General features: G+C 42.2%; 3 protein-coding genes across 3 annotated transcripts; all 3 read right to left on the bottom strand.

The window, feature by feature from the left end:
• Positions 1-476: 476 nt before the first annotated feature.
• On the bottom strand, positions 477-2,517 carry LOC146553047 (tripartite motif-containing protein 16-like). Its single transcript, XM_085255528.1, has one exon. It carries the CDS (start codon positions 2,500-2,502, stop codon positions 835-837), a length of 1,668 nt encoding a protein of 555 aa, XP_085111654.1. The 5' UTR covers positions 2,503-2,517; the 3' UTR covers positions 477-834.
• Positions 2,518-11,048: 8,531 nt separating this feature from the next.
• LOC146553046 (uncharacterized) lies at positions 11,049-15,734 on the bottom strand. The gene is made up of 3 exons (XM_085255550.1): positions 15,594-15,734; positions 14,050-14,328; positions 11,049-13,563 (listed from the first exon to the last, which is right to left on the bottom strand). The coding sequence occupies exons 2-3, from the start codon at positions 14,294-14,296 to the stop codon at positions 13,019-13,021; spliced, it is 792 nt and encodes a 263-aa protein (XP_085111676.1). The 5' UTR covers positions 14,297-14,328; positions 15,594-15,734; the 3' UTR covers positions 11,049-13,018.
• A 3,096-nt stretch (positions 15,735-18,830) lies between these two features.
• Positions 18,831-21,217, bottom strand: LOC146553045 (tripartite motif-containing protein 16-like). Its single transcript, XM_085255522.1, has one exon. The coding sequence runs from the start codon at positions 21,179-21,181 to the stop codon at positions 19,508-19,510; it is 1,674 nt and encodes a 557-aa protein (XP_085111648.1). The 5' UTR covers positions 21,182-21,217; the 3' UTR covers positions 18,831-19,507.
• Between the last annotated feature and the right edge of the window lie 2,326 nt (positions 21,218-23,543).

Here is a 23,543-nt window from a genome sequence, read left to right as displayed (position 1 = left end):
GTATCAGTTTGAAAAAAACAAACAAACACACTGAGTTGAACTTGAACTTCCTACTGACAAAAACTAAAATTGGTGCAAAAATAACCAGAAACATATAAGAAGCATCCTGGAGGTGCTGCAGACAAGATAGGACCAATAACATGTCAACAGGAAATCCTTTTTACTAATTTGTTTATTTCTTTTTAGATTTTTACTCTCCATTTTAAGCCATGATGTTTGCTGATACTGTGTTCCTACTGTTTGTTCTCATTAATAGTTCTGTTTTTAACATTCTGTGCTGAAGCTGGAGGAAATGTTTCTACAGTGTCAGATGATACAGCTCCAAACTAAATAAGTGACTAACTAACGATGCTTTAATACACTTTACTATAAATTATGATATAGTGCACTTTCTTAAAATTTCTTATTGCTCTGTAATTAATTGTTTTCTTTATAAATGTACAAATGAGAATAAAACCTGTGTGATAAAGGAAGGTCTGTAGACTTCTCTGTTAAGATCAGTGAAGAGAAACAACAACATACAAATACCTAAGAAAAATATTCAGTAAACATTTAGAAGATAGAGAAGTTTATGTTGTCATGTGGAGAAATTTTTCAAATAAAAATATCCATAAGCATTGATAGTCTCCATGGCTGAACAGACACAGGAAAGAGCTCCACCTATAAAACGTAAAAACATCAAGACAACATGTTGAAGATGTCGAGGTACTGCCCATAATGTTTGACTGACATCTGATTTATGTGCAGCACATAAATACCACAATAATGATGGAGAGAAACTAAAAGGGAACTAAAATACAGATTTAAACTTACAACAATATGAAAGACTTCAGTCTATTTCACTTTAATCAACTCAGCAGTGGCTCCAATTCGCCAAAGCCTCAGTCCAGCATAGAGCGGCTGAGTGAATGTGGTCTGGACTCTGTGGAGGAGAGTCATGGTTTCAGAGACGCTGTAGAAGGACAAAATACCTGCTCTGTGATCCAGGTACACTCCTACTCTGGAGGAACGAGGACCTGAGACACGAGTTTTAATGTCATTGTACCAAAATATATAACTGTTGTTGTCACAATATAATGACCAAGATTTGTCATTATGTCCAAATAAACATTCATATCCTTTTCTGCTGATATTCTTGTATGCGACTGCTACATAAACTCCCCCTCTCCACTCCACCTCCCAGTAACAACGTCCAGTCAGACTTTCTCTACTCAGGACCTGCTCATATCCAGTGAATCTGTCTGGATGATCAGAATAAGACTGTTGTTGTTTCATAAATGTTGCTTTTCTGTTCCCCTCTGATAATAACAGCCATGTGTTTGCTGTGTTTGGATCCAGTGTGATTTCACATGAATATTTTAAGAATCCAGCTCTGGTCTTTGGCTCTGGTGGATCTGACAGTAAAACATCCACTTCAGTGACTGTCAGTGAGATGTTTGTCCATTCCTCTCTCAGAATGTCCTGTAGTTTATCTCTGACCTCTGACACAGCTGCTGTCACATCCTCCAAGTAGCTCAGAGGACGGATATTGATGCTGGATGAGTCTGTAGACTCACTGAGTGCTGACAGTGAGGGGTAGTTGTGTAGAAACTGGATGTGATCCTCTGTGTGTGAGAGCTGCTTCAGCTCAGCATCTTTCCTCTTCAGCTCAGTGATCTCCTGCTCCAGCTTCTCCTGAAGCTCTTTGACTCGACTCACTTCAGTTTCCTGCTGGGATCTGATCTGCTGCTTCACATCAGAGCTTCTTTTCTGGATGAGATGGATCAGCTCAGTGAAGATCTTCTCACTGTGCTCCACTGTTTGATCAGCAGACTGATTGATGGCCTCCACCTCCTGTTGAAGCAGCTTCACATCTTTCTCTCTGTCCTGGATTCTCTGCTGGATGTTTTGTCGACTCACCTCCAGCTCTCTCTGCCTCTCAGTCCTTTCTGCTGCAGCTGAGACTGTGTCGTGGCCTTTATGTTCATCCACAGAGCAGAGATAACAGATACTCTGCTGATCAGTACGGCAGAACATCTTCATCACCTCATCATGACGAGAGCAGATGTTCTCCTGGAGCTTCTTGGAGGGCTCCACCAGCTTGTGTTTCTTTAATGGAGCCACATCATAATGAGGCTGAAGGTGTTTCTCACAGTAAGATGCCAGACAGACTAAACAGGACTTGAAGGCTTTCATTTTTCTTCCAGTGCAGACATCACAGGCCACATCTTCAGGTCCAGCATAGCAGTGATCAGCAGGAGCAGCTTGGAGTCCAGTCTTCTTCAGCTGCTCCACTAAAACTGCTAACATGGTGTTTTTCTCCAGGACAGGCCTCGCTGTGAAAGTCTGTCTGCACTGAGGGCAGCTGTAGATTTTCTTCTTTTCCTCTTCATCCCAGAAGCTTTCAATACACTTCATGCAGTAGCTGTGTCCACAGGGAATAGTCACCGGATTCTTCAGTAGATCCAAACAGATCGAACAAGAGAAGGTTTCTCGGTCCAGCTGAACACTTTTCTGCGCCATTTCACCCAACAGTGTCAGTGACTGTGTGGGTTTCACTTCCTCAGAACTGAAACTGCTCTGATCTGAACAACATAGGTTTCTGTAGCGAATGGGATCTGTCAGCTCTTATACGTCACCACATGTTGGTTGCACCCATCTTCAAACTGCAGATCAGAAGGGGAGGGAACAAGGGAACATGTGGACAGAGAGGAGGTGCTGAGTTAGAGAGCAGGAAGAGGGAGGGTTATCAGACACTAATTCAATCCTGGAACATGTGAGCCTGTGAGTTTTTCATTTAAAAATAGCACTGCTCAGCCTTTAAAGTTGTTAAATAAACGTAACATTTAAAAGACAATCTTTTTATGTAAATTTGTTTAAATTATCGTTTTAGTCATTACAGGATATCAAATACTGCAGCTGAACTAAGAAATTGTTGTAGAAAAAAGCAATAAAAGGTCGTTCCCCCTCTGTCCCCTCCTGGTCACCTGTGCCTCAATTTTATGAGATGAGATGGATCAGCTCAGTGAAGATCTTCTCACTGTGCTCACTGTTTTATCAGCAGACTGATTTTATTCCACAACCTAGACATCCACATTACTCACACTCTCATAACACATACATATAGGGCCTTGGGATCGGGCATGTTATACGGTGTCCAGAGGACAGTCTTTGTATTCAACCTCACCTCTGGCGCCGGTGCCCACCTCTCAGTTTTAAATGCATGTAGACATTGAGGGTTCTCAGGAGGGGCCGTGCTGTACAGTACATGTACAGTGTCCATTTGTGTCTGTATCCAGGTTGGATGAGCGCCGAGTATTTGTATATGTGTGTGTAACAGGGCAGCCCTTAGCGGCTGGAAACACAGTGAGACAGACCAAGGCAAGTGTAGTGGAACAAAGTATTTATTTGCTCTATGGCTCTCCTTACAACAATTAACTTGTCGAGCTTCTTCACAGCACAAAAAATCCATCCTCTAATGACAACTGGCAGCCTTAAATATGTTCAGCTGTCACAGACTTAACCATTATTCCACTCTCAGGTAAATTCTTAAATCCCAACCTTCCACCACAGTATACAATATATCAATAAGAATAAATAAATACATAAATACATCTTCACATTTACATATTAATAAATATTTCACACTTTAATGTTACACCAAACCCAATATTATAAAAACCCAGAAACCCAAGCACAAAAAGATTCACCACACTCTCTTTACCAATGGTCTCTCCCGGAACCTTTAAATGGTGTCTGGACCCCCGGGGAAACATTTGCCCAAACACCTTGAAGAGGACACAGGCAAGAAAGGTGAGTAATCATTAACTTACAAACACTTATTTGCACCACTTTTATCCCTAGATTTCACACACACATTTGCCTTAGTTTTCCTTCTTGGTAAACCTTAATCACAATCTCAATCACCATTCTTCTCTCCTGACAGACAACCACCACATTCCTTGACGAGGAGCAGCTGTGCAGGATCTGAAATAAGGCTACCAACTGATTTTAAAATTCCCAATAAATAGACAATAAATATTTAAACTGCTTGTGTGCAAATCCATGCTTAAAGTGCAATGCTCATAAAGTGCTTGATAAGGTGCTTTTAATAAAGTGAAAGGTGTGCTCTAAAGTGCTATACATATAATATAAATAAATGCAGTAAGGGAGTCCTCTTCCTTACATTTCCTCCTCCCTCTCTTAAGCGCGAAGTGCTTCAGTCCTCTGTCATCCTAGATAAACAATCAGCAACCACATTTGACTTCCCCGGCCTATACTGGACCGTAAAGTCATAAGGCTGCAGAGACAGGTACCATCCTGCAATGCGGGCATTCGCATCCCTCATGCGGTTCAACCACTGGAGGGCACGATGATCAGTCTCCAGAGTGAAGTGACGTCCCAGAAGATAATACCTCAAGGCCTCAATAGCCCATTTCATGGCCAAGCACTCTTTCTCCACCGTCGAGTACCTCGTCTCCCTGTCGAGTAGTTTCCGACTCAGAAACACCACAGGCCTTCTTTCACCATCCACCTCTTGCTGAAGGACAGCACCAAGGCCAACTCCCGAAGCATCAGTTTGCAAGATGAATGGCTTGTTGAAGTCTGGACTGTGTAGAACTGGATGTGTGCAAACTGCTTCCTTGAGGTCTCTGAATGCTCGCTCACAGTCTTCCGTCCAACGCACTTTGTTAGGGGCTGAGCCTTTTGTGAGGTTATTAAGTACAGTGGATCGCTCTGCAAAAGAAGGTATGAATTTCCGGTACCAGCCTACTAGACCCAGAAAACCTCTCACCTTCCTTTTTGTTGTCGGAACTGGGAAGGACTGAATTGCTTCAATCTTTCCAACCTGCGGCTTTATCTTCCCAGAGCCAACTACAAAGCCCAAGTACTCCACTTCTCTCTTGGCTATGGAGCACTTCTTGGGATTGATAGTCAGTCCAGCCATTCTGATGGAGTGTAGCACCTTCTGTAGGTGAATGACATGCTCTTCCCAGGACTGGCTGTACACCACCACGTCATCCAGATATGCTGCAGAGAATGCTGACACATCTCTCAGTACATGGTCCATTAATCGCTGGAATGTCGCTGGTGCACCTTGAAGCCCAAATGGCATGACTTTAAATTGGTACATACCAAAAGGAGTTTTGAAGGCTGTCAGCTCTCTCGCTTCTGGTGCCAAAGCCACTTGCCAGTATCCTTTACACAGATCAAGTGTTGTAATGTACGTTGCTGATCCAACTCTCTCCAGCAGGTCATCCACCCTGGGCATTGGGTAGGGATCAAACTTGGATACTGCATTCAAATATCTGAAATCAATACAGAATCTCAGGGTGTCATCTTTCTTTGGTACCAAAACAATCGGGCTGCACCACTCACTACTTGACACCTCAATGATTCCCAGGTCCAACATCAGTTTTATTTCTTTCTGCAGCACTGGCACCAACCGTTCAGGAATTCTGTAACTCTTTTGTCGAACGGGTGCATCCTCCTTCACCCGTATCTTATGCTGAACCAGTGATGTGAAGCCTGGTGTTTCTCGAAAGAGCTGTGGGTCCACGAGTGGTTTTATATCAGCCTGCTCAGTAGGAGACAAATGAGAGAGGTCAACTGAAGCACAAACTTGAATGTTAGTTGGAAAGAACTTCTCAGTCACCTCCTCATCCTTAACTGAACGCACCAGTAACTGATAGACCGGCTCTTGTCGGCTGTGGAATTCCTTCAACAAGTTCACGTGAAATGTCTGATATTTTTTAACTCTTTCTGGCATATTCAGCTCATAAGTGACTTTACTCACTTGTCTGACGATCTCGTATGGTCCATGCCATTTTGTCAGCAACTTGTTATCGCTGGTGGGAAGCAATAACAGTACTTTCTGACCTGGAAGGAAGACCCTATCCCTGGCCTTCTGATCATACCAAGTCTTGTGATGTTTTTGTGCAGCTTTCATGTTGTCTTGCATCAATGATGCCATTTTCTCCAACCTCTCTCTCATGGTGATGACGTAGGCTGCGATGTTTTCGCCCTCTGCTTTGGATTCCTCCCAGCAGTCCTTAAGCAGATCCAGGGGGCCTCTCACTTGGCGACCGTATAAAAGTTCAAAAGGTGAGAAGCCAGTGGAAACTTGCGGGACCTCCCGGTAGGCGAACAGAAGGTATGGCAGCCATTGATCCCAGTCAGCACCTGTGTCAGAGACAAACTTGCGCAGCATACTTTTGAGAGTCTGGTTGTATCTCTCCACTAGCCCGTCCGTTTGGGGGTGATACGGGGTGGTCTTAAGTCCCTTTATCCCTAACAGCTTATAAACCTGCTGCAACAACTTGGATAGAAAGTTCGTTCCACAGTCCGTCAGAATTTCTCTTGGTATGCCTACCCTAGAGAAAAGCTGCAGAAGACAATTAGCAATGTGACGAGCTTTAATTGATCTGAGTGGGAAGGCCTCAGGAAACCGTGTTGCATAGTCACATATGACTAATATGTAGCGATGACCTGTGGAGCTCCTCTCTAAAGGGCCCACAATATCCATGCCTAGCCTCTCAAATGGTGTTTCAATAATTGGCAGTGGTTGCAACTGGGCTCGCGCTACTCCTTTGCCTGAGGTCAACTGACATTTTTCACAGGAACGGCAAAACTCAGAAACTTGGACATACATCCCTGGCCAAACAAAACGGCTGCTGATCCTATTCAGTGTTTTGTGAAAAGCCATATGACCTGCCCATGGAATTGAATGACCCAAATCCGTAACTTTGTCTCTGAACTGTTGTGGGAGTGCCACAGCTTCGCACTTCCCCTGTCTCTGGTACAAGATGCCTCCTTTAATCAAGTAAACAGTGTCTGCAAGACAGCTTACCTGACCTTGACTAGCCCCCTCTACCTCTGTTACCTTCTCAAACCAGGGTTTTAGAGTAGGGTCGCTTCTTTGGAGTGCACCTAAATCTGAGGGAACATCAAACTCAAGTTGGTTATTTGGCTTAGGGAACAATGCTGTACCTTTTTCCCCTGAGCCTTTGAACTTTTCTCTTCTTTTCTGAGCCCTAGACTTCCTAATCTTCCCTGGCTCCGTTTCGAGAGACTCCTCAAAAAAGGGCAGTTCTTGCATCCTTTCCTTTGCACTTTGTGCTCTTGTGACTACATGACAGGGTTTAAATGGTTCAACTGTCATATCTAGAGGAAGTGAGCTTCCAGATTCATCACCTAAGCCTTGAATGTCTTTCTCAGCACTCACTTGAGGGTCATAATCTGACTGGTGTATTAGATCAAAAAGAGTGGGGATGTCATTACCAAGTATCACTGAATATGGCAAACTGGGAACAACAGCTACCACTAACAAGTAGGTTTGACCTCCTACTGTCAGGTAAACCTCAGCAGTGGGGTACCTGTGTTCGTCTCCATGCACACAACTTATTGTAGCCCCAACCCCACTTAGCTTTTCTCCTGAAATTATGCTAGAATGTACAAGAGTCTGAAAGCACCCAGAGTCAAGCAAAGCTTCCTCTTTACGCCCATTAATTAAAACAGGGACAGTACAAGCTTTCTTTCCTACTGGCTCTGTGGCTGGTCTTGGAACTGCACATAAAAGAGATGGTTTTGACTTAAGTGCAGGGCAAAATTGTTGTGTATGGCCAAAGTTATGACAGTGATAACATTTAATATCCTGAACTGAAGACTTAAAGGATTTCTTCACATTGTGAGGTCTATGGGAAGGGAGCTGCCTAGAACTAGAAAGATTTCTAGCCTGAACTTGACCAGAACCCTGTTCACCCCCAATGGACTTACTTGGTTGGGCGTAGTGGGTCTCCCGGCTGAAGTAGGTGCTCTTGCTTCCTTTTCTGGCTGAAGTGAAAACCTCTGCGAGGCTAGCTGCTTCCTTTGCAGTCTTCGGGTCATGCTCACGTATCCAAATCTCCAGCTCTGGATTAACCATTCTCAAAAACTGCTCCAGAATTATCTGCTCAGATATTTCTTCTACAGTTGATTTTTCAGGTTTAATCCATCTTGAAAACAGGTCTTTCAATCTTACATAAAGTTCACGTGGCGTCTCACCTGGCTCAACTTTCAGAGATCTGAAGCGGCGTCTGTAGGTGTCAGCAGTGATCTCATATTTTGCCAGAATTGCCTCTTTCACCTTATCATAATTCTCAGAGTCTGTTAAATCCATAAGAATGTAGGCTGTGCGGGCTCTACCTGTCAACAGGGGAACCAGACGAATAGCCCACTCATCTCTGGGCCATCGACACACGTTTGCCATTCTTTCAAACGTAGTCAGAAAATGTTCAATGTCATCTTCTGGTGACAGAGGGAAAAGTTTTGGTTCAATTAAAGACCTGGACCCACTGGCCACTGGAATGTCTTCACCATTGAATCCAAGTTCTTGTTCTTCAGATGTTGTAGGGGGCGCTGGCGCCTCTGGTGGGTCAGGCTTATCAGTTACAGCGTTAACTTGTAGCTGGATTTGCTGAAATTGATGCTGCATGCCTTTCCACCTTTGCTCCTGACGTGACAAATCCTTCTCCCACTTTTGGTCTCTGGCTGCTTGAGACCGCATAAGAGATTTCACCAACCCTGTTAACTCCTCCAATTTGTCCTCAGGGCTTGTTGCTGCCATGGCCTCTAGCTCAGATGAAGCTCCAACTCCTTCATCAGGCTGCTCCTCTTGGCCTGGCTTTCTTCCACCTCTTGTCATCATCTTCTCACTGTGGCATGAGTGACACACTTCTGACACCACTTGTAACAGGGCAGCCCTTAGCGGCTGGAAACACAGTGAGACAGACCAAGGCAAGTGTAGTGGAACAAAGTATTTATTTGCTCTATGGCTCTCCTTACAACAATTAACTTGTCGAGCTTCTTCACAGCACAAAAAATCCATCCTCTAATGACAACTGGCAGCCTTAAATATGTTCAGCTGTCACAGACTTAACCATTATTCCACTCTCAGGTAAATTCTTAAATCCCAACCTTCCACCACAGTATACAATATATCAATAAGAATAAATAAATACATAAATACATCTTCACATTTACATATTAATAAATATTTCACACTTTATTGTTACACCAAACCCAATATTATAAAAACCCAGAAACCCAAGCACAAAAAGATTCACCACACTCTCTTTACCAATGGTCTCTCCCGGAACCTTTAAATGGTGTCTGGACCCCCGGGGAAACATTTGCCCAAACACCTTGAAGAGGACACAGGCAAGAAAGGTGAGTAATCATTAACTTACAAACACTTATTTGCACCACTTTTATCCCTAGATTTCACACACACATTTGCCTTAGTTTTCCTTATTGGTAAACCTTAATCACAATCTCAATCACCATTCTTCTCTCCTGACAGACAACCACCACATTCCTTGACGAGGAGCAGCTGTGCAGGATCTGAAATAAGGCTACCAACTGATTTTAAAATTCCCAATAAATAGACAATAAATATTTAAACTGCTTGTGTGCAAATCCATGCTTAAAGTGCAATGCTCATAAAGTGCTTGATAAGGTGCTTTTAATAAAGTGAAAGGTGTGCTCTAAAGTGCTATACATATAATATAAATAAATGCAGTAAGGGAGTCCTCTTCCTTACAGTGTGCATGAGGGTGGGAATGCATGTTTAGGTCTGTGTGCGCCTATTCGTCTGTGTCTATATGTCAGCTCGGGTCTTACACTCCACCCCCTTGGAACATCTCAGGCCCTCCAAGGTATGGAGGCTTATTTCCCCTCACCACACTCCCTGCTGGTGGCTGATGCCCTCAGACATCGGTGCGTTCTTGGTGTCCAGGGCTGGACGCTCAGGTCTGTACCAGCTCACTCCCCGGTACGGCTGCTTGGTGGGGCCTGGTGCCTGTGGCTCGGTCGGGCCCCTTGCGGGGGCTCGATTCACTCTGGCACAGCTGACTGCCTGCAGAGCCCGCGTGTACGTCACTGCCGCCCCCTCTGGCTTCTGCTCTGTGGCTGTTGGGTGACCCCTCATCTGGGGTTCTCCTCAGCTCTTCCCAGGAAGGTGGCACGGTTGCCCCTCCGGTGGTCCTCTTTGGGCGCTCGCACTCTGGGGGCCTCTGGATGTCTGGGGCCTGGATCTCCTCCATGCCTGCTTCATGCCCTGGGGGACGGGGCTGTGGCTCCCCACACCTTCTAGCAGATCGTTACATGGAGAAGCCTTTTGAATAGACGAGCACTCATCCACACAGGTGTTCACACACACAAGCTACACCTTTCTTGGCTGCTACCTCAAACCACATTGTGCGATGTCAATCTTGCGTGCTGCACAATCACATTCAGTATTTAATATTTACTGTTATTTACACTTAGCTAGATTATTGCAATGGTGTTGTGTTATTATGTTGCTCTCTTTTTTGCTTGTTTTCTCTTATTTTCTTCTCTCAACAGGTGACCTGGGAGATATTTTTTAAGTGCCCTTTCTCACTGTCCCTCTTCCCCTTTTCTTCCTTCCTTCCTTCCTTCCTTCCTATCCCCCAGTCATGTCTGTCCTATCTGTAACAACTGAAAATAAATTAAAATAAATAAATAATAACAAAGGTTGATCAAATGGACCAATATGGCAAGGCCGTGATGGTCCATTTGGTAAATTAAGTTAGTTGGGCATCTTTTTTGGCCTTCAGACAATAATTCTGATGGCTAAAAAACGAAACGGGACAACAACAAGAAAAGAAAGAAAGAAAAAAGTAATAAAAATGTCTCTAAAACATATTTTAAGATGAATCTTTTTATGACTGAGTAAAAAAAAAATGCTAAAATTCGAGTGCAGCGTTGAGTAAAATGGTTTTATTAAAATTTAATTGACCCTTTGAAATTATTTGTTGGAAGTCTTAAATCCCACTGAACAGGGGAAGAGAAAGAGACAGAGACACAAAGATAGCAACACAGAGGTAAATAAACATGGAGACAAGACACTGAGAATAAGACAGAAGGGGAAATGCCCAAAGTCTCATATCTCTGACAAGTTAAGTCACTTTTATTCATAAAAAAACCCCAGAACTTAAATATAATTATAAACCACACATAAACATAATCATAGAACAATTAAAAGTAAAACATACCAAAAACACATCAAATGGAGAGTGAAGCAAATATTATTAATAACAACAAATGCACATATTAATAATATAAACCAAAATCCTTCAATAAAAAGGCTACAAACAGAAACAACAATTTGAAACAGCAATAAGAAAACAGTGAAAGTGACTACAGATATAGACCTTCCTAGGGAGGCCTGAAGTGCAAACATACCCTCTACACTCCCTTCATAAAACAGGGGACCATGATTACCACCATAGTTGGCCGGTCTGAAGGCACTGACCTCAACTTCCATACAATGTTTGAGCAGGACAACCAGGACAGACCCACAACATACAGAGCCTTAAGTGACCGCAGGCAAATCTCATCCACCCCACCACCACAGTGATGGGCAAGTCTCCCTGCCCACTGTACAAAATGTGCTTCACAGACGTTGTTTCATGTTGTAAAGATTGTGCCTTAAAAAAATAGCCACAAGAAGTTTTAAAGAAATCTTTATTTCACTTTTAAGACACATAACCAACACCAACATACGAATCAACAGGATGAGCACATGCTGAAATTCAGTCTTCATGAAAATCAAGATTAAATCACAAAATGTTTGGTCTCATGTGTGTTTCTTTCCAGCTTTGACTCTGTGGAGTAAAACCTCTCCACTAAACAAAAAAATAAAACATCTCAGCAACTTTTTTGTCACCTCCACAGCTCAACACGATACAAATATCACATCAAATGAATGTAAATACGTGTTTCATCTTCATTACAGGTTTTAATGGAATATGCAACAAACAGAATTAGGGCTGTGACATATCATATGATCTGCAATAATACTGGTATAAATGTTTACAAAAAAGTGTGTTTAGAGGAACATCATGTGTTTGCATTCACCCCAATGAGTCAACCCCAGTCATGTCTCACAGCCAGAGCCATATGTCGGGCTCCAGTCACAGTTTGGTAGCTGAATGTTCGCAAAATATGCAAGAAAACTTTTCCCACTGAAAGTGAAAAAAGCAAACCTGTTACAACACTTTAAGCAAAAACACACTTGAGTACAACCGGGCTGTGAAGGCACGTGAGCAGGAGATACTAGCAGCAGTGATGTGCGACCCAAAGGTAAACAAATGATTCAACCATGCATCACTGGAGCACTCGCGAGTTACATTTCATATAACAGCAAGAGCAGTCAGTGGATGGAAATTACTGATGTGCTACACGGTGGAAAAGCAGGAGGTTAAAAAGCTCGACCCAAGATGAAACAAACCAGGTAGAATTTCTTTTCCTTATATGACAGAATTGTGCAGGCTCCGCATTACAAGGTTATTTTGGATATTAAGCTAGAGTGTAAGCACTTGTAATACACTTTTCTTAAAACTTCCAGGAAAAACACCCCTGAGGATACTTATGTGCTCATATTTCATGTATGCCGTGTCACTAACATTGCACTATAATGTTGTTCATAGAGTATTTAAAGGTAGAATGGGAGGCAGAGCCTTCAGCTTTTAAGATTAGACTTAAAACTTTCCTTGTTGCAGATGGGGGTCCCTCCCTGAGCCTGGTTCTGCTGGAGGTTTCTTCCTGTTAAAAAGGAGTTTTTCCTTCCCACTGTCGCCAAAACGCTTGCTAATAGGGGGTCATATGACTGTTTGGGTTTTCTCTGTTTTCATTGTATTATTGTTGGGTCTTTACCTTACAATATCAAGCACCTTGAGGTGGCCACATTTTCACACTTTGAATTAGCTAAGCTGTCATCAGTGACAGCAGCTCACTGGAAGAGAAAGATGGAAAATCCATCATTTACTTACACATATAAATGCTGCTGCCTGCCGAGCTGATAAAATGTACATTATTTTTTTTAAATGTAAGTTTCTTGAAATATTATTTTGAGGCTATATCTCCCACCCCTACATACAATAAACAATACAGAGTTTTTTAAGGAAGGAGGTCATCTGATCTGCTCTGATCTGGCTTCTCAGTGGACTGCTTCATCTGACAGTTCTCCCACTTTTAACTAGTGTGAATCCTCATGTGTCTTTGTAACTGTATCCTCTGAATGAAGCTTTTCACCTGTGTGGATTCTCATGTGAGTTTTCAAGTTTATCATCAGGCTGAATCTTTTTCCGCAGGTGCTGCAAGAATGTGGCTTCTCACCTGTGTGAACCCTCATATGTCTCGTTAGTTTGGATCTGTACTCAAAGGTTTTTCCACAAATCTCACATTTCACAAACTTTTTACTTGTGTCAGTTTTACGCTGACTCTCTGACACAGGAAAGTTGTCTTGCTGATCTCTGCTCTCTGGTTCAGGAGAGCTGGAAGAAAGGAGATGTTCACTGTCCAGCTCTGGCTCACTTTCCTCATAAGTAGGAGCCACCATGAAGATAATAATGCCTTCAGTCTCCTGCTTCACTACAAGCTGATCTACGTCCTGACTGGTGCAAGGTTCCTCCTCTTCCTCTTTTATCTGTGGAAGCTCCGGATCCTCCTGGTCGAGGCTGAAGTTTCTCTCCTGGTCCCCAAAAACCAGTTCCTCCTCACATTCATGCTGTTGTGGGAAAGCTGAGGTGACAAATGGACAAAATTACTTGTCTTAGATAAATATAGAAGTATAACAAGAATGACTACTCGGCAGTGGTGTCTACAGCTGTCCATTTCCAACTCTACAACAGAGTTTAATCAAAATATCATCAGAAATATCATCATATCATTTACCCAGACCTGGAAACTGTTAAAATAAGATTTCATGCACTCACTTCTAACACGTTAGTAAATTTCTATGCACCAATCACAGTTTGTCCACCAATTACTGTTGGAAAGATGTTTATGTAAATGATAAGACAAACATCAGACAGAAGGGGAAATTTAAAAGTAGGATTAAAATATGGGGATAAAAAGCAGCGAAGCTCTCAGAAAACCTCGACTAACAATCAGCTGAGTTTATTTAAACACTGGCCTTGAAGAACTCTGATGTGTTTCCAAAATATCTTTATTGAATGAATTAAAGTCATATTAATTTTTAGGTAAGACCATTACGGTTTTACATACCCCTGCTGTGTAAGTTCATTTCAGGTTTCCAGATGTTATCCAGCTGTCTGAGCTGCTCTTCTTCAGTCCAGATGAGGCCTTCATCCTCCTGTTTGAGTACAATCTTTTCTACGTCATCGCTGATGCAGAGTTCCTCCTCTTCCTCTTTGATCTGTGGAGGATCTGGGCCCTCCTGGTCCAGACTGGAGTTCCTCTCCTGGTTGGAGACCTGCTGGTCATACAGGCCCTCCTCTTCCTCACACTTCATGTTAGGGGGAGATCTTGAGGAACAAAGGGTCACTGAGGAAAAAGGTTAATAATGTGATGACAGGAAAACACATCTGAGCAAATATAGTCCACTCTGAGCATGTCCTCATATGTGAGTGAAATTTAAACTGTACAAATGTGAAAAATGAAAGTGTAAGTTACTCTCGAGCTCTGATACTCTTATTAGGAAAGTTCAGAGTACAAATCATTCAGGTAGCTGCTGCCAGCTTCACGCTGCAAGTAAATGTTTGTCATTGTTGTAGATTAAACTGAAAATCTCACAGTGCCATAGCAGATAAGTACCAGTCAGGTTTCACAGCCAGTCATTGCACAGAATCAACCCAACTAAAGTCATCAGTGATCTGAAGATTATTAGGGACTCAGAGTTTCAGTCTTAGTTCTATTTGATCTCATTGCTGCCTTTGATACTGTTGATCATGACATTTTAAATCAAAGGTTTCATCATTTAGTTGGTTTAACTGGACAGTTCTCAATTGGCTCTCGACCTTTGACCCAGTTAAACCTCTCAGGTCATCAGGTTCAGATCTGTTAACTGTTCCCAAAATCAGATGTAAGTGTGCTAAGAGTGTGTTCAGTTACTGTGCTCCTGTTCTTTGGAGCATGCAGCCATAGTTTACCTGCTGTGGCTGCATTCAAAACTAACAACTATGTTTCCATGCTTTGTGAATAACACTGACATCTGTGAGATTTGAGCTGATTTAGTTCGAGTTAAGACTGTTTATTAGAACATTACAAAGTTATTTTAAAAACTTCATCATTTTCTTGAACCCAAATATAATTCAGTTGAAAAATATACATTTTAACATGAGGTGAGGATGGTGGGGGAGGCACGATGGTCTTGTAGGGTTAGACCCTGATTAAGGGGTATTTTTGAAAGTAAAGCCCATCTCTCAAAGTCCCTGCCGGCCTGCCTCCACCTCGGGAAGCCTGTGGGTGCAGACGGACGTGAGGAGCACCACAGGCGGCAGAGGACTGTCTGTAGCCCCGGAGTGAGGGTCAGAGAGCCGAAGCAGACAGCGAACTGTGGCACAGTGCAGAAAACAGAAGCTTTCCCTCCCTGCCTCCTTTATCTTAATCTTCTAAATAAATCTTCTATAAAGGCACTTTCTCTCGGTCTCAAGGTTTGTTTAATGCTAAAAGTTTACCGTAAAAAAGAGACGCACTTGTGTGATTAGCCGCTCCCTGATTTCAGTATGTTAGCCTACAAGCTGAGCTCTGATCAGGTCCTACATGAGTTGTATTCTTGTGTTAGTCCACTGAGACCATCGCAGTTTTACCTGTTATGCGTAACTTTATCTCGGGTTTCCGGCTGATATCCAGCAGTCTCTGCTGAAGGTTGATCTCATACTGGACGATCAGACGTTCTGTTAACCTCAGAGCAGATTTCTTCTGCAGCAGTCAGCCGGTCTCTCCACTATTGCTTCTAAACGAACAATAAAAAAAATGTAATTATAGAAAAACACTTCTGAGAAGATAAAGTTTTAGTTAAAGTCTGTAATGAGGGCATGTTGCTCACATTTGCAGGTGAAATTAAAAGTGTGTAAAAATGAAGTTATTTGTGCACTCTGATGCAAATGAGAACTTGAGTTCTGACATTTTTCAGCAACATTAAGAGTAAAAAAAACCTTTCAAACAAAAAAGAACTCACTTATTACTGACTGACTGATGATCTATTTTGGAGTTGATCTCGAAACTGATCTACATCTTGATATTTTTCAAAATAATCTTCACTATTGGGGGTGGCTGTAGCTCAGGCGGTAGAGCAGATCATCTACTGATCGGTTCGATTCCCGGCTTCACCTAGTCTGCATTTCAAATATCCTTGGGCAAGATACTAACTCCAAGTTGCCTCAAGTTGCTCTTTGATCTGTGGAATGTGTGTCTGAATGTTGGTAGAAAGCACTAAGAAAAATGTGCTTGTGCGAATGGGAGTGAGTGGGTGAATGCACAAGTTTTGTAAAGCGCTTTGAGTGCTCAAGATTGAGTAGAAAAGCGCTATATAAGAACCAGTCCATTTAAAACTCCCTGTCATGTTTTCACGAATACACATTAAATAGATCTGACTGATACAAACTGTAGGTTTAATATTAATGTTAACACTTCAGAAAAGCGATTACAGTTTTACCGCTGGTCTGTAAATCTTTCTCAGGTTTCCAGATGTTATGCAGCTGTCTGAGCCGCTCTTCCCCGCTCCAGACGACGATGCCTTCATCCTCGTGTTTCACTACAAGCTGTTCTCCCTCTTGACTGATGCAGAGTTCCTCCTGTTCCTCTTTGATCTGTGGGGGATCTGTGTCCTCCTGGTCCAGATTGAAGTTCCTCTCCTGCTTCCAGACCTGCTGGCCAGCCAGATCTTCCTCCTCCTTACACTTCATGTTGATGTGGGACTTGAGGAACAAAGTAAAAAGAAAAAGATTAGACAGGTAAAGGTGCAGCCTCAGTCAGCAGGGCTGTACACTGTGAGCATGTTGCTCACATATGTGAGCATGTTGCTCACATATGTGAGAGAGGTTTGTACAAATGTTTCAGAAGCACCATGTGACTCCCTCTCTTTGTTGGAAAGTCTTATTAATTCACTTTATAACTATTACTTTGAAGATAAATTTCTACCATCACAAAAATATTATGACCTCTTTAAAAACAAACAACGGCAACTACATGACTTAAATTCCATGTTTAGATGAAGGTAATGGTCAATGCCTTTTGACAGGGGAAAAACCTCCACACAGAAGAATCTTACTTGGCTGAATCATAAATTATTCACCATGATTAAAACTGCAGATGAGCAATAATCTGCATTTTATTTTAGCCAAAGAGGAATGTTTCTGTTTGTCTGTGATCTGACTTTTTCTGCTGGGTCCAAATTTCATTTTATCCTGTGTAAGTTTGTTTCTCTTCCTGTTAACTAGCAAAGTCAAAATCACCTTGATTCATTTAACTTGAATTCAATTATAAATGTAATCATTTTATTGAACAATTAATTTCATTTCAATGAAAAACAATTACTTAAAAGAAAGAGATTAAGTTGGAGAGAGACATGTGGCCATCTTTTAGTGAGTTAGACCCTGATTAAGGGGTATTTTTAAAAGTAAAGCCCATCTCTCAAAGTCCCTGCCGGCCTGCCTCCACCTCGGGAAGTCTGTGGGTGCAGACGGAGGTGAGGAGCACCACAGGCGGCAGAGAACTGTCTGTAGCCCCGGAGTGAGGCGTCGTGAACCGAAGCAGACAGCGAACTGTGGCACAGTGCAGAAAACCGAAGCTTTCCCTCCCTGTTTGGTTTTGATGTGTCTCATGAAAGTCTATTGTTAAAAGTTGACCTTTAAAAAAAACGGACGCACTTGTTTGATTAGCTGCTCTCTGATTTTAGCCTGTTAGCTTACAGACTGAGCTCAGATCGTTCCTGTGTTAGTTCATTGAGAACATCACAGTTTTACATACCTGCTGCGTGACTTCATCTCGGGTCTCCGGCTGATATACAGCAGTCTGAGCCAGTGGCGGATCTCATCATCCTGGACGACTGTTTTTAATGTTTTTAACCACGGAGATTTCTTCTGCATCATCAGTCTCTCATTGTTAAACTCTCCCAGAAACTGAAGACAGTTGTGCCATTTCCGCGCTTCTTCTTCTTCTATTGAGTAGACGGCAGACTACACATGTCCAAGGGTAATACTGTCCTCCTCAGGCCATTGGCATCAAGTCAAAGCCTTAAAGTCTGGTACTTTGCGCATGGTCATTTTTTACGAACAGCAGAATCACAAGACAAAGCGTGCCAATGTTTATACTTTTCACTGTGACTGCCAAATAGATGAAAAAGTAGATGTTAAAAAACAACTTATAGTTTTGTCATTGGGCTGGTAGAAAGCTATGAGTTTCTGTCCCTTTGTCTGACCTTAGAGACTTATTTTAAAAGGAAACATTACAATCCTTTAAAGCAAGTATTTTCACCTCTGTTCCCCCCTCTGTACTTAGCTTTTTTGTTGTCATGTCAGTAATTGTCCAGTTGATGGCTCCCTTGGATCACAAGCCTGTCTCATGAGTCCAAGTGAATATATTCTTAATAAACAGCTTTGAAGAATTTGTGACCAACTTTGTTTAATTCGGAACATCATCATCATGAGTCAAACTCACTCTTGGATCTACAAAATATTTAACAAAAACAAACATCACTGAATCATAAGGTATTTGCTCCAACTCTTAGTCCAGAAACACATGAGTGAACTAGATCAGCTGCTCCTCCAGTTCAGCTGTGGATTTATATCATTATTTATATTTGTAAAGTGGATATGCAGTTTTTCAGTACTACTATAAGCATTTTATATCATTGCTTTATTGACAGATGTTTGGTGTTCAAGGTCAGGCATCAGTTTGAAAAAAACAAACAAACACACTGAGTTGAACTTGAACTTCCTGCTGACAAAAACTAAAATTGGTGCAAAAATAACCAGAAACATATAAGAAGCATCCTGGAGGTGCTGCAGACAAGATAGGACCAATAACATGTCAACAGGAAATCCTTTTTACTAATTTGTTTATTTCTTTTTAGATTTTTACTCTCCATTTTAAGCCATGATGTTTGCTGATACTGTGTTCCTACTGTTTGTTCTCATTAATAGTTCTGTTTTTAACATTCTGTGCTGAAGCTGGAGGAAATGTTTCTACAGTGTCAGATGATACAGCTCCAAACTAAATAAGTGACTAACTAACGATGCTTTAATACACTTTACTATAAATTATGATATAGTGCACTTTCTTAAAATTTCTTATTGCTCTGTAATTAATTGTTTTCTTTATAAATGTACAAATGAGAATAAAATCTGTGTGATAAAGGAAGGTCTGTAGACTTCTCTGTTAAGATCAGTGAAGAGAAACAACAACATACAAATACCTAAGAAAAATATTCAGTAAACATTTAGAAGATAGAGAAGTTTATGTTGTCATGTGGAGAAATTTTTCAAATAAAAATATCCATAAGCATTGATAGTCTCCATGGCTGAACAGACACAGGAAAGAGCTCCACCTATAAAACGTAAAAACATCAAGACAACATGTTGAAGATGTCGAGGTACTGCCCATAATGTTTGACTGACATCTGATTTATGTGCAGCACATAAATACCACAATAATGATGGAGAGAAACTAAAAGGGAACTAAAATACAGATTTAAACTTACAACAATATGAAAGACTTCAGTCTATTTCACTTTAATCAACTCAGCAGTGGCTCCATAATACTGAAGCCAAAGTCCAGCATAGAGCGGCTGAGTGAATGTGGTCTGGACTCTGTGGAGGAGAGTCATGGTTTCAGAGACGCTGTAGAAGGACAAAATACCTGCTCTGTGATCCAGGTACACTCCTACTCTGGAGGAACGAGGACCTGAGACACGAGTTTGGATGTTGTTGTACCAAAATGTAAAACTGTTGTTGTTACAATTTAATGACCAAGATTTGTCATTACGTCCAAATAAACATTCATAACCCCCTCCTTCTCTGCTGATATTCTTGTATGCGACTGCTACATAAACTTCTCCCCCTCTCCACTCCACCTCCCAGTAACAACGTCCAGTCAGACTCTCTCTACTCAGGACCTGATAACAATATCTGAATCTGTCTGGATGATCAGAATAAGACTGTTGTTGTTTCATTAATGTTGCTTTTCTGTTGTCCTCTGATAATAACAGCTGTGTGTTTGCTGTGTTTGGATCCAGTGTGATTTCCTTTGAATATTTTAAGAATCCAGCTCTGGTCTTTGGCTCTGGTTGTGACAGTGAAACATCCACTTCAGTGACTGTCAGTGAGATGTTTGTCCGTTCCTCTCTCAGAATGTCCTGTAGTTTATCTCTGACCTCTGACACAGCTGCTGTCACATCCTCAAAGTAGCTCAGAGGACGGATATTGATGCTGGATGAGTCTGTAGACTCACTGAGTGCTGACAGTGAGGGGTAGTTGTGTAGAAACTGGATGTGATCCTCTGTGTGTGAGAGCTGCTTCAGCTCAGCATCTTTCCTCTTCAGCTCAGTGATCTCCTGCTCCAGCTTCTCCTGAAGCTCTTTGACTCGACTCACTTCAGTTTCCTGCTGGGATCTGATCTGCTGCTTCACATCAGAGCTTCTTTTCTGGATGAGATGGATCAGCTCAGTGAAGATCTTCTCACTGTGCTCCACTGTTTGATCAGCAGACTGATTGATGGCCTCCACCTCCTGTTGAAGCAGCTTCACATCTTTCTCTCTGTCCTGGATTCTCTGCTGGATGTTTTGTCGACTCACCTCCAGCTCTCTCTGCCTCTCAGTCCTTTCTGCTGCAGCTGAGACTGTGTCGTGGCCTTTATGTTCATCCACAGAGCAGAGATAACAGATACTCTGCTGATCAGTACGGCAGAACATCTTCATCACCTCATCATGACGAGAGCAGATGTTCTCCTGGAGCTTCTTGGAGGGCTCCACCAGCTTGTGTTTCTTTAATGGAGCCACATCATAATGAGGCTGAAGGTGTTTCTCACAGTAAGATGCCAGACAGACTAAACAGGACTTGAAGGCTTTCATTTTTCTTCCAGTGCAGACATCACAGGCCACATCTTCAGGTCCAACATAGCAGTGATCAGCAGGAGCAGCTTGGAGTCCAGTCTTCTTCAGCTGCTCCACTAAAACTGCTAAAATGGTGTTTTTCTCCAGGACAGGCCTCGCTGTGAAAGTCCTCCGGCACTGAGGGCAGCTGTAGATTTTCTTCTTTTCCTCTTCATCCCAGAAGCTTTCAATACACTTCATGCAGTAGCTGTGTCCACAGGGAAGAGCCACCGGATTCTTCAGTAGATCCAAACAGATCGAACAAGAGAAGGTTTCTCGGTCTAGCTGAACACTTTTCTGCGCCATTTCACCCAACAGTGTCAGTGACTGTGTAAGTTTCACTTCCTTATTATAGAAACTGGTCTGACCTGATCTGAACAACAAGTGTTGCTGCTGTGAATGGGGCCTGCCAGCTCTAACACACGTTGGTTACACCCATCTTCATAATGTAGATCTAAAGGGGAGGGAACACAGAACGATATGGACAGACAGGAGGTGCTGAGCTAGAGAGCAGGAAGAAGAGGAAGGGTTTTCATGCTGTGATTCATTCCAGAAAGCAGGAAGAGGCTCTGTGTTTAATTGTTTTTTGTTCAAACCTTTAACTAAATAATATAAATGTCAATAACTGGATGCCTCTCTATTCTTTTTGTTAATCTGCTAAGTGAATAGTTTGTTTCTTTTAACAATTCAAATAGCAGAAATGAACAGCTGACAGCTTGTCAGACTCAGACTGTAAACCATAGAGACAGTTTATATATACATTTAGTCAGGGCAGTGCAGAGATGTTTAAAGGGGCGGGTGCTCACAGTTAAAAAGGGCACATAGAAGCAGGCTGAAGAACAACAACCCACATTCATCAAGAATCTAATATGGAATCGCATCACACTACATCACTGTCATCAGGTGGGCACAATGCAAAGCAAACGTAGCCTATTTTTTACCTGATGGGGTACAATGTTGCTGTTTGGGGGGTTGCTTCTGCTCTTGCTGCTGATAGTGCTGGAGGGCAGGGCTGTGTTGATCTGAGACTGTAGAGATTAAACAGTCCACAGGAGAGAGGGTAGCTGATTAAACAAGTGTTATGAGATAATAATAAAACGCAAAGATTGGTCACGGCGCTTGGAACCATAAGGCAACAAAACTGGGAAATAAACTAAGCTCTGCCTGTGAATCACTCTTTGCCTCTCTTCTTCCTTCCATCTCCTCATCTCATCTATCACATTCCACTTGCTGTCCATCTGAGAACGAGGCACAGTTTGCTATTGAATTCATCTATTATTTAATTATACATTTTAACAACTCTTGCACCTAATCCATAATAAAGCAATGATAGAAAAATGTTATAGAACAAAAACTTTGTGTTTATTATGTCTGTGAAGGTTCTCAGTCATCCAGGTCATCGTAGTCAAATCAGCTTGCAAAGAAAAGCGTCTGGACTTGTTTAAGTTGCTTGAAGACTTTTCACCTCTCATCACCTCTCATCCGAGAAGCTTCTTCAGTTCTTAGATCAAATGGTGGGGAGTCCCAGATTTAAACCTAGTGGGAGTATCCCCCCCACAGAGGGACAAAAGGACCCCCTGATGATCCTCTAATCGCCTGAGCCAAGGTATGAAAGCCAAGGTGGCTTGCCTGTTCCATTTGCCCATTAGTTTGAGATGGAAACCGGATGGTAAGCTGACTTGAGCCCCTAGTTCCTTGCAAAACTCTCTCCAAACCCAGAACGTGAACACATGCTGTGTAAGAATCTGGCTGGTGTTCAGAGCTGATGGGAGCTTAGGCAGAGCAATGAAATGCACAGCTTTGGAGAACCGATCGATGATGGTCAGAATAACTGTTACCTGAGGATGGTGGGAGACCAGTGATGAAGTCCAGTGCGATATGAGACCAGGGGCATCTAGGAACGGGCGAAGGAGGCCAGCAGGAGGTGAAACCTAAACTGGAAAAAACTAACACAACACAGAACTGAAACCTAAAATGGAGATGCAGGGAGACGACACAGAATGATGCAGGAAAAAACACAGATGAACCGGCGAGGAGCACACGAGGACACATAGTATAAATACACACAGGGGGGGACATGGAATGGCAAAGACACAGCTGAACCTAATTGACTACACGAGACAGGGGAAATGTGAACAGAACACACTAACATAAGACATGGACCTTCACAATAAAACAGGAAATGCACAGAGACACGGTACAGACACTAAATAGAGGGGAACACAGAAACCAAACTCTAAGAACTAACTAAGGCTACGTTCACACTGCAGGCGAAAGCGCATTAAATCCGATTGTTTTGACCCTATGCGACCCTATATCCGATCATGCTATGACAGTGTGAACGGCACAAATCCAATATTTTCAAATCTGATCTGGGTCACTTTCACATGTGGTACTGAATACTGAATCTGAATATGCAAATTAGGGGAAATTTACATCAAATTAAATGAGTAATGGCTGATTTGATGACCAAAATCAATGATGGTACTTAGAAACACATGACATTACACATTACATTTTCATGCAGTTAGAAGTTTGAACCTGCAGCTTTATTAAATGAACACCTGGTATCCAACAAGAGTTTAGTTTAAACTTTAGGAACAAAAAAGTAAGAATCAACAGAATTAAACAAAGAACCAACAGCACAGGAAAGTTTAATCTTCATGAA

The sequence above is a fragment of the Mchenga conophoros genome, linkage group LG18, assembly GCF_057382185.1.
Source record: "Mchenga conophoros isolate Kocher_MC1m ecotype Shallow Benthic linkage group LG18, M_conophoros_male_GT1.1, whole genome shotgun sequence".
In the NCBI taxonomy this organism is placed as follows: Eukaryota; Metazoa; Chordata; class Actinopteri; order Cichliformes; family Cichlidae; genus Mchenga; species Mchenga conophoros.
Note: the sequence above shows the minus strand (reverse complement) of the source record. Positions and strands in the feature narration are given on the sequence as shown.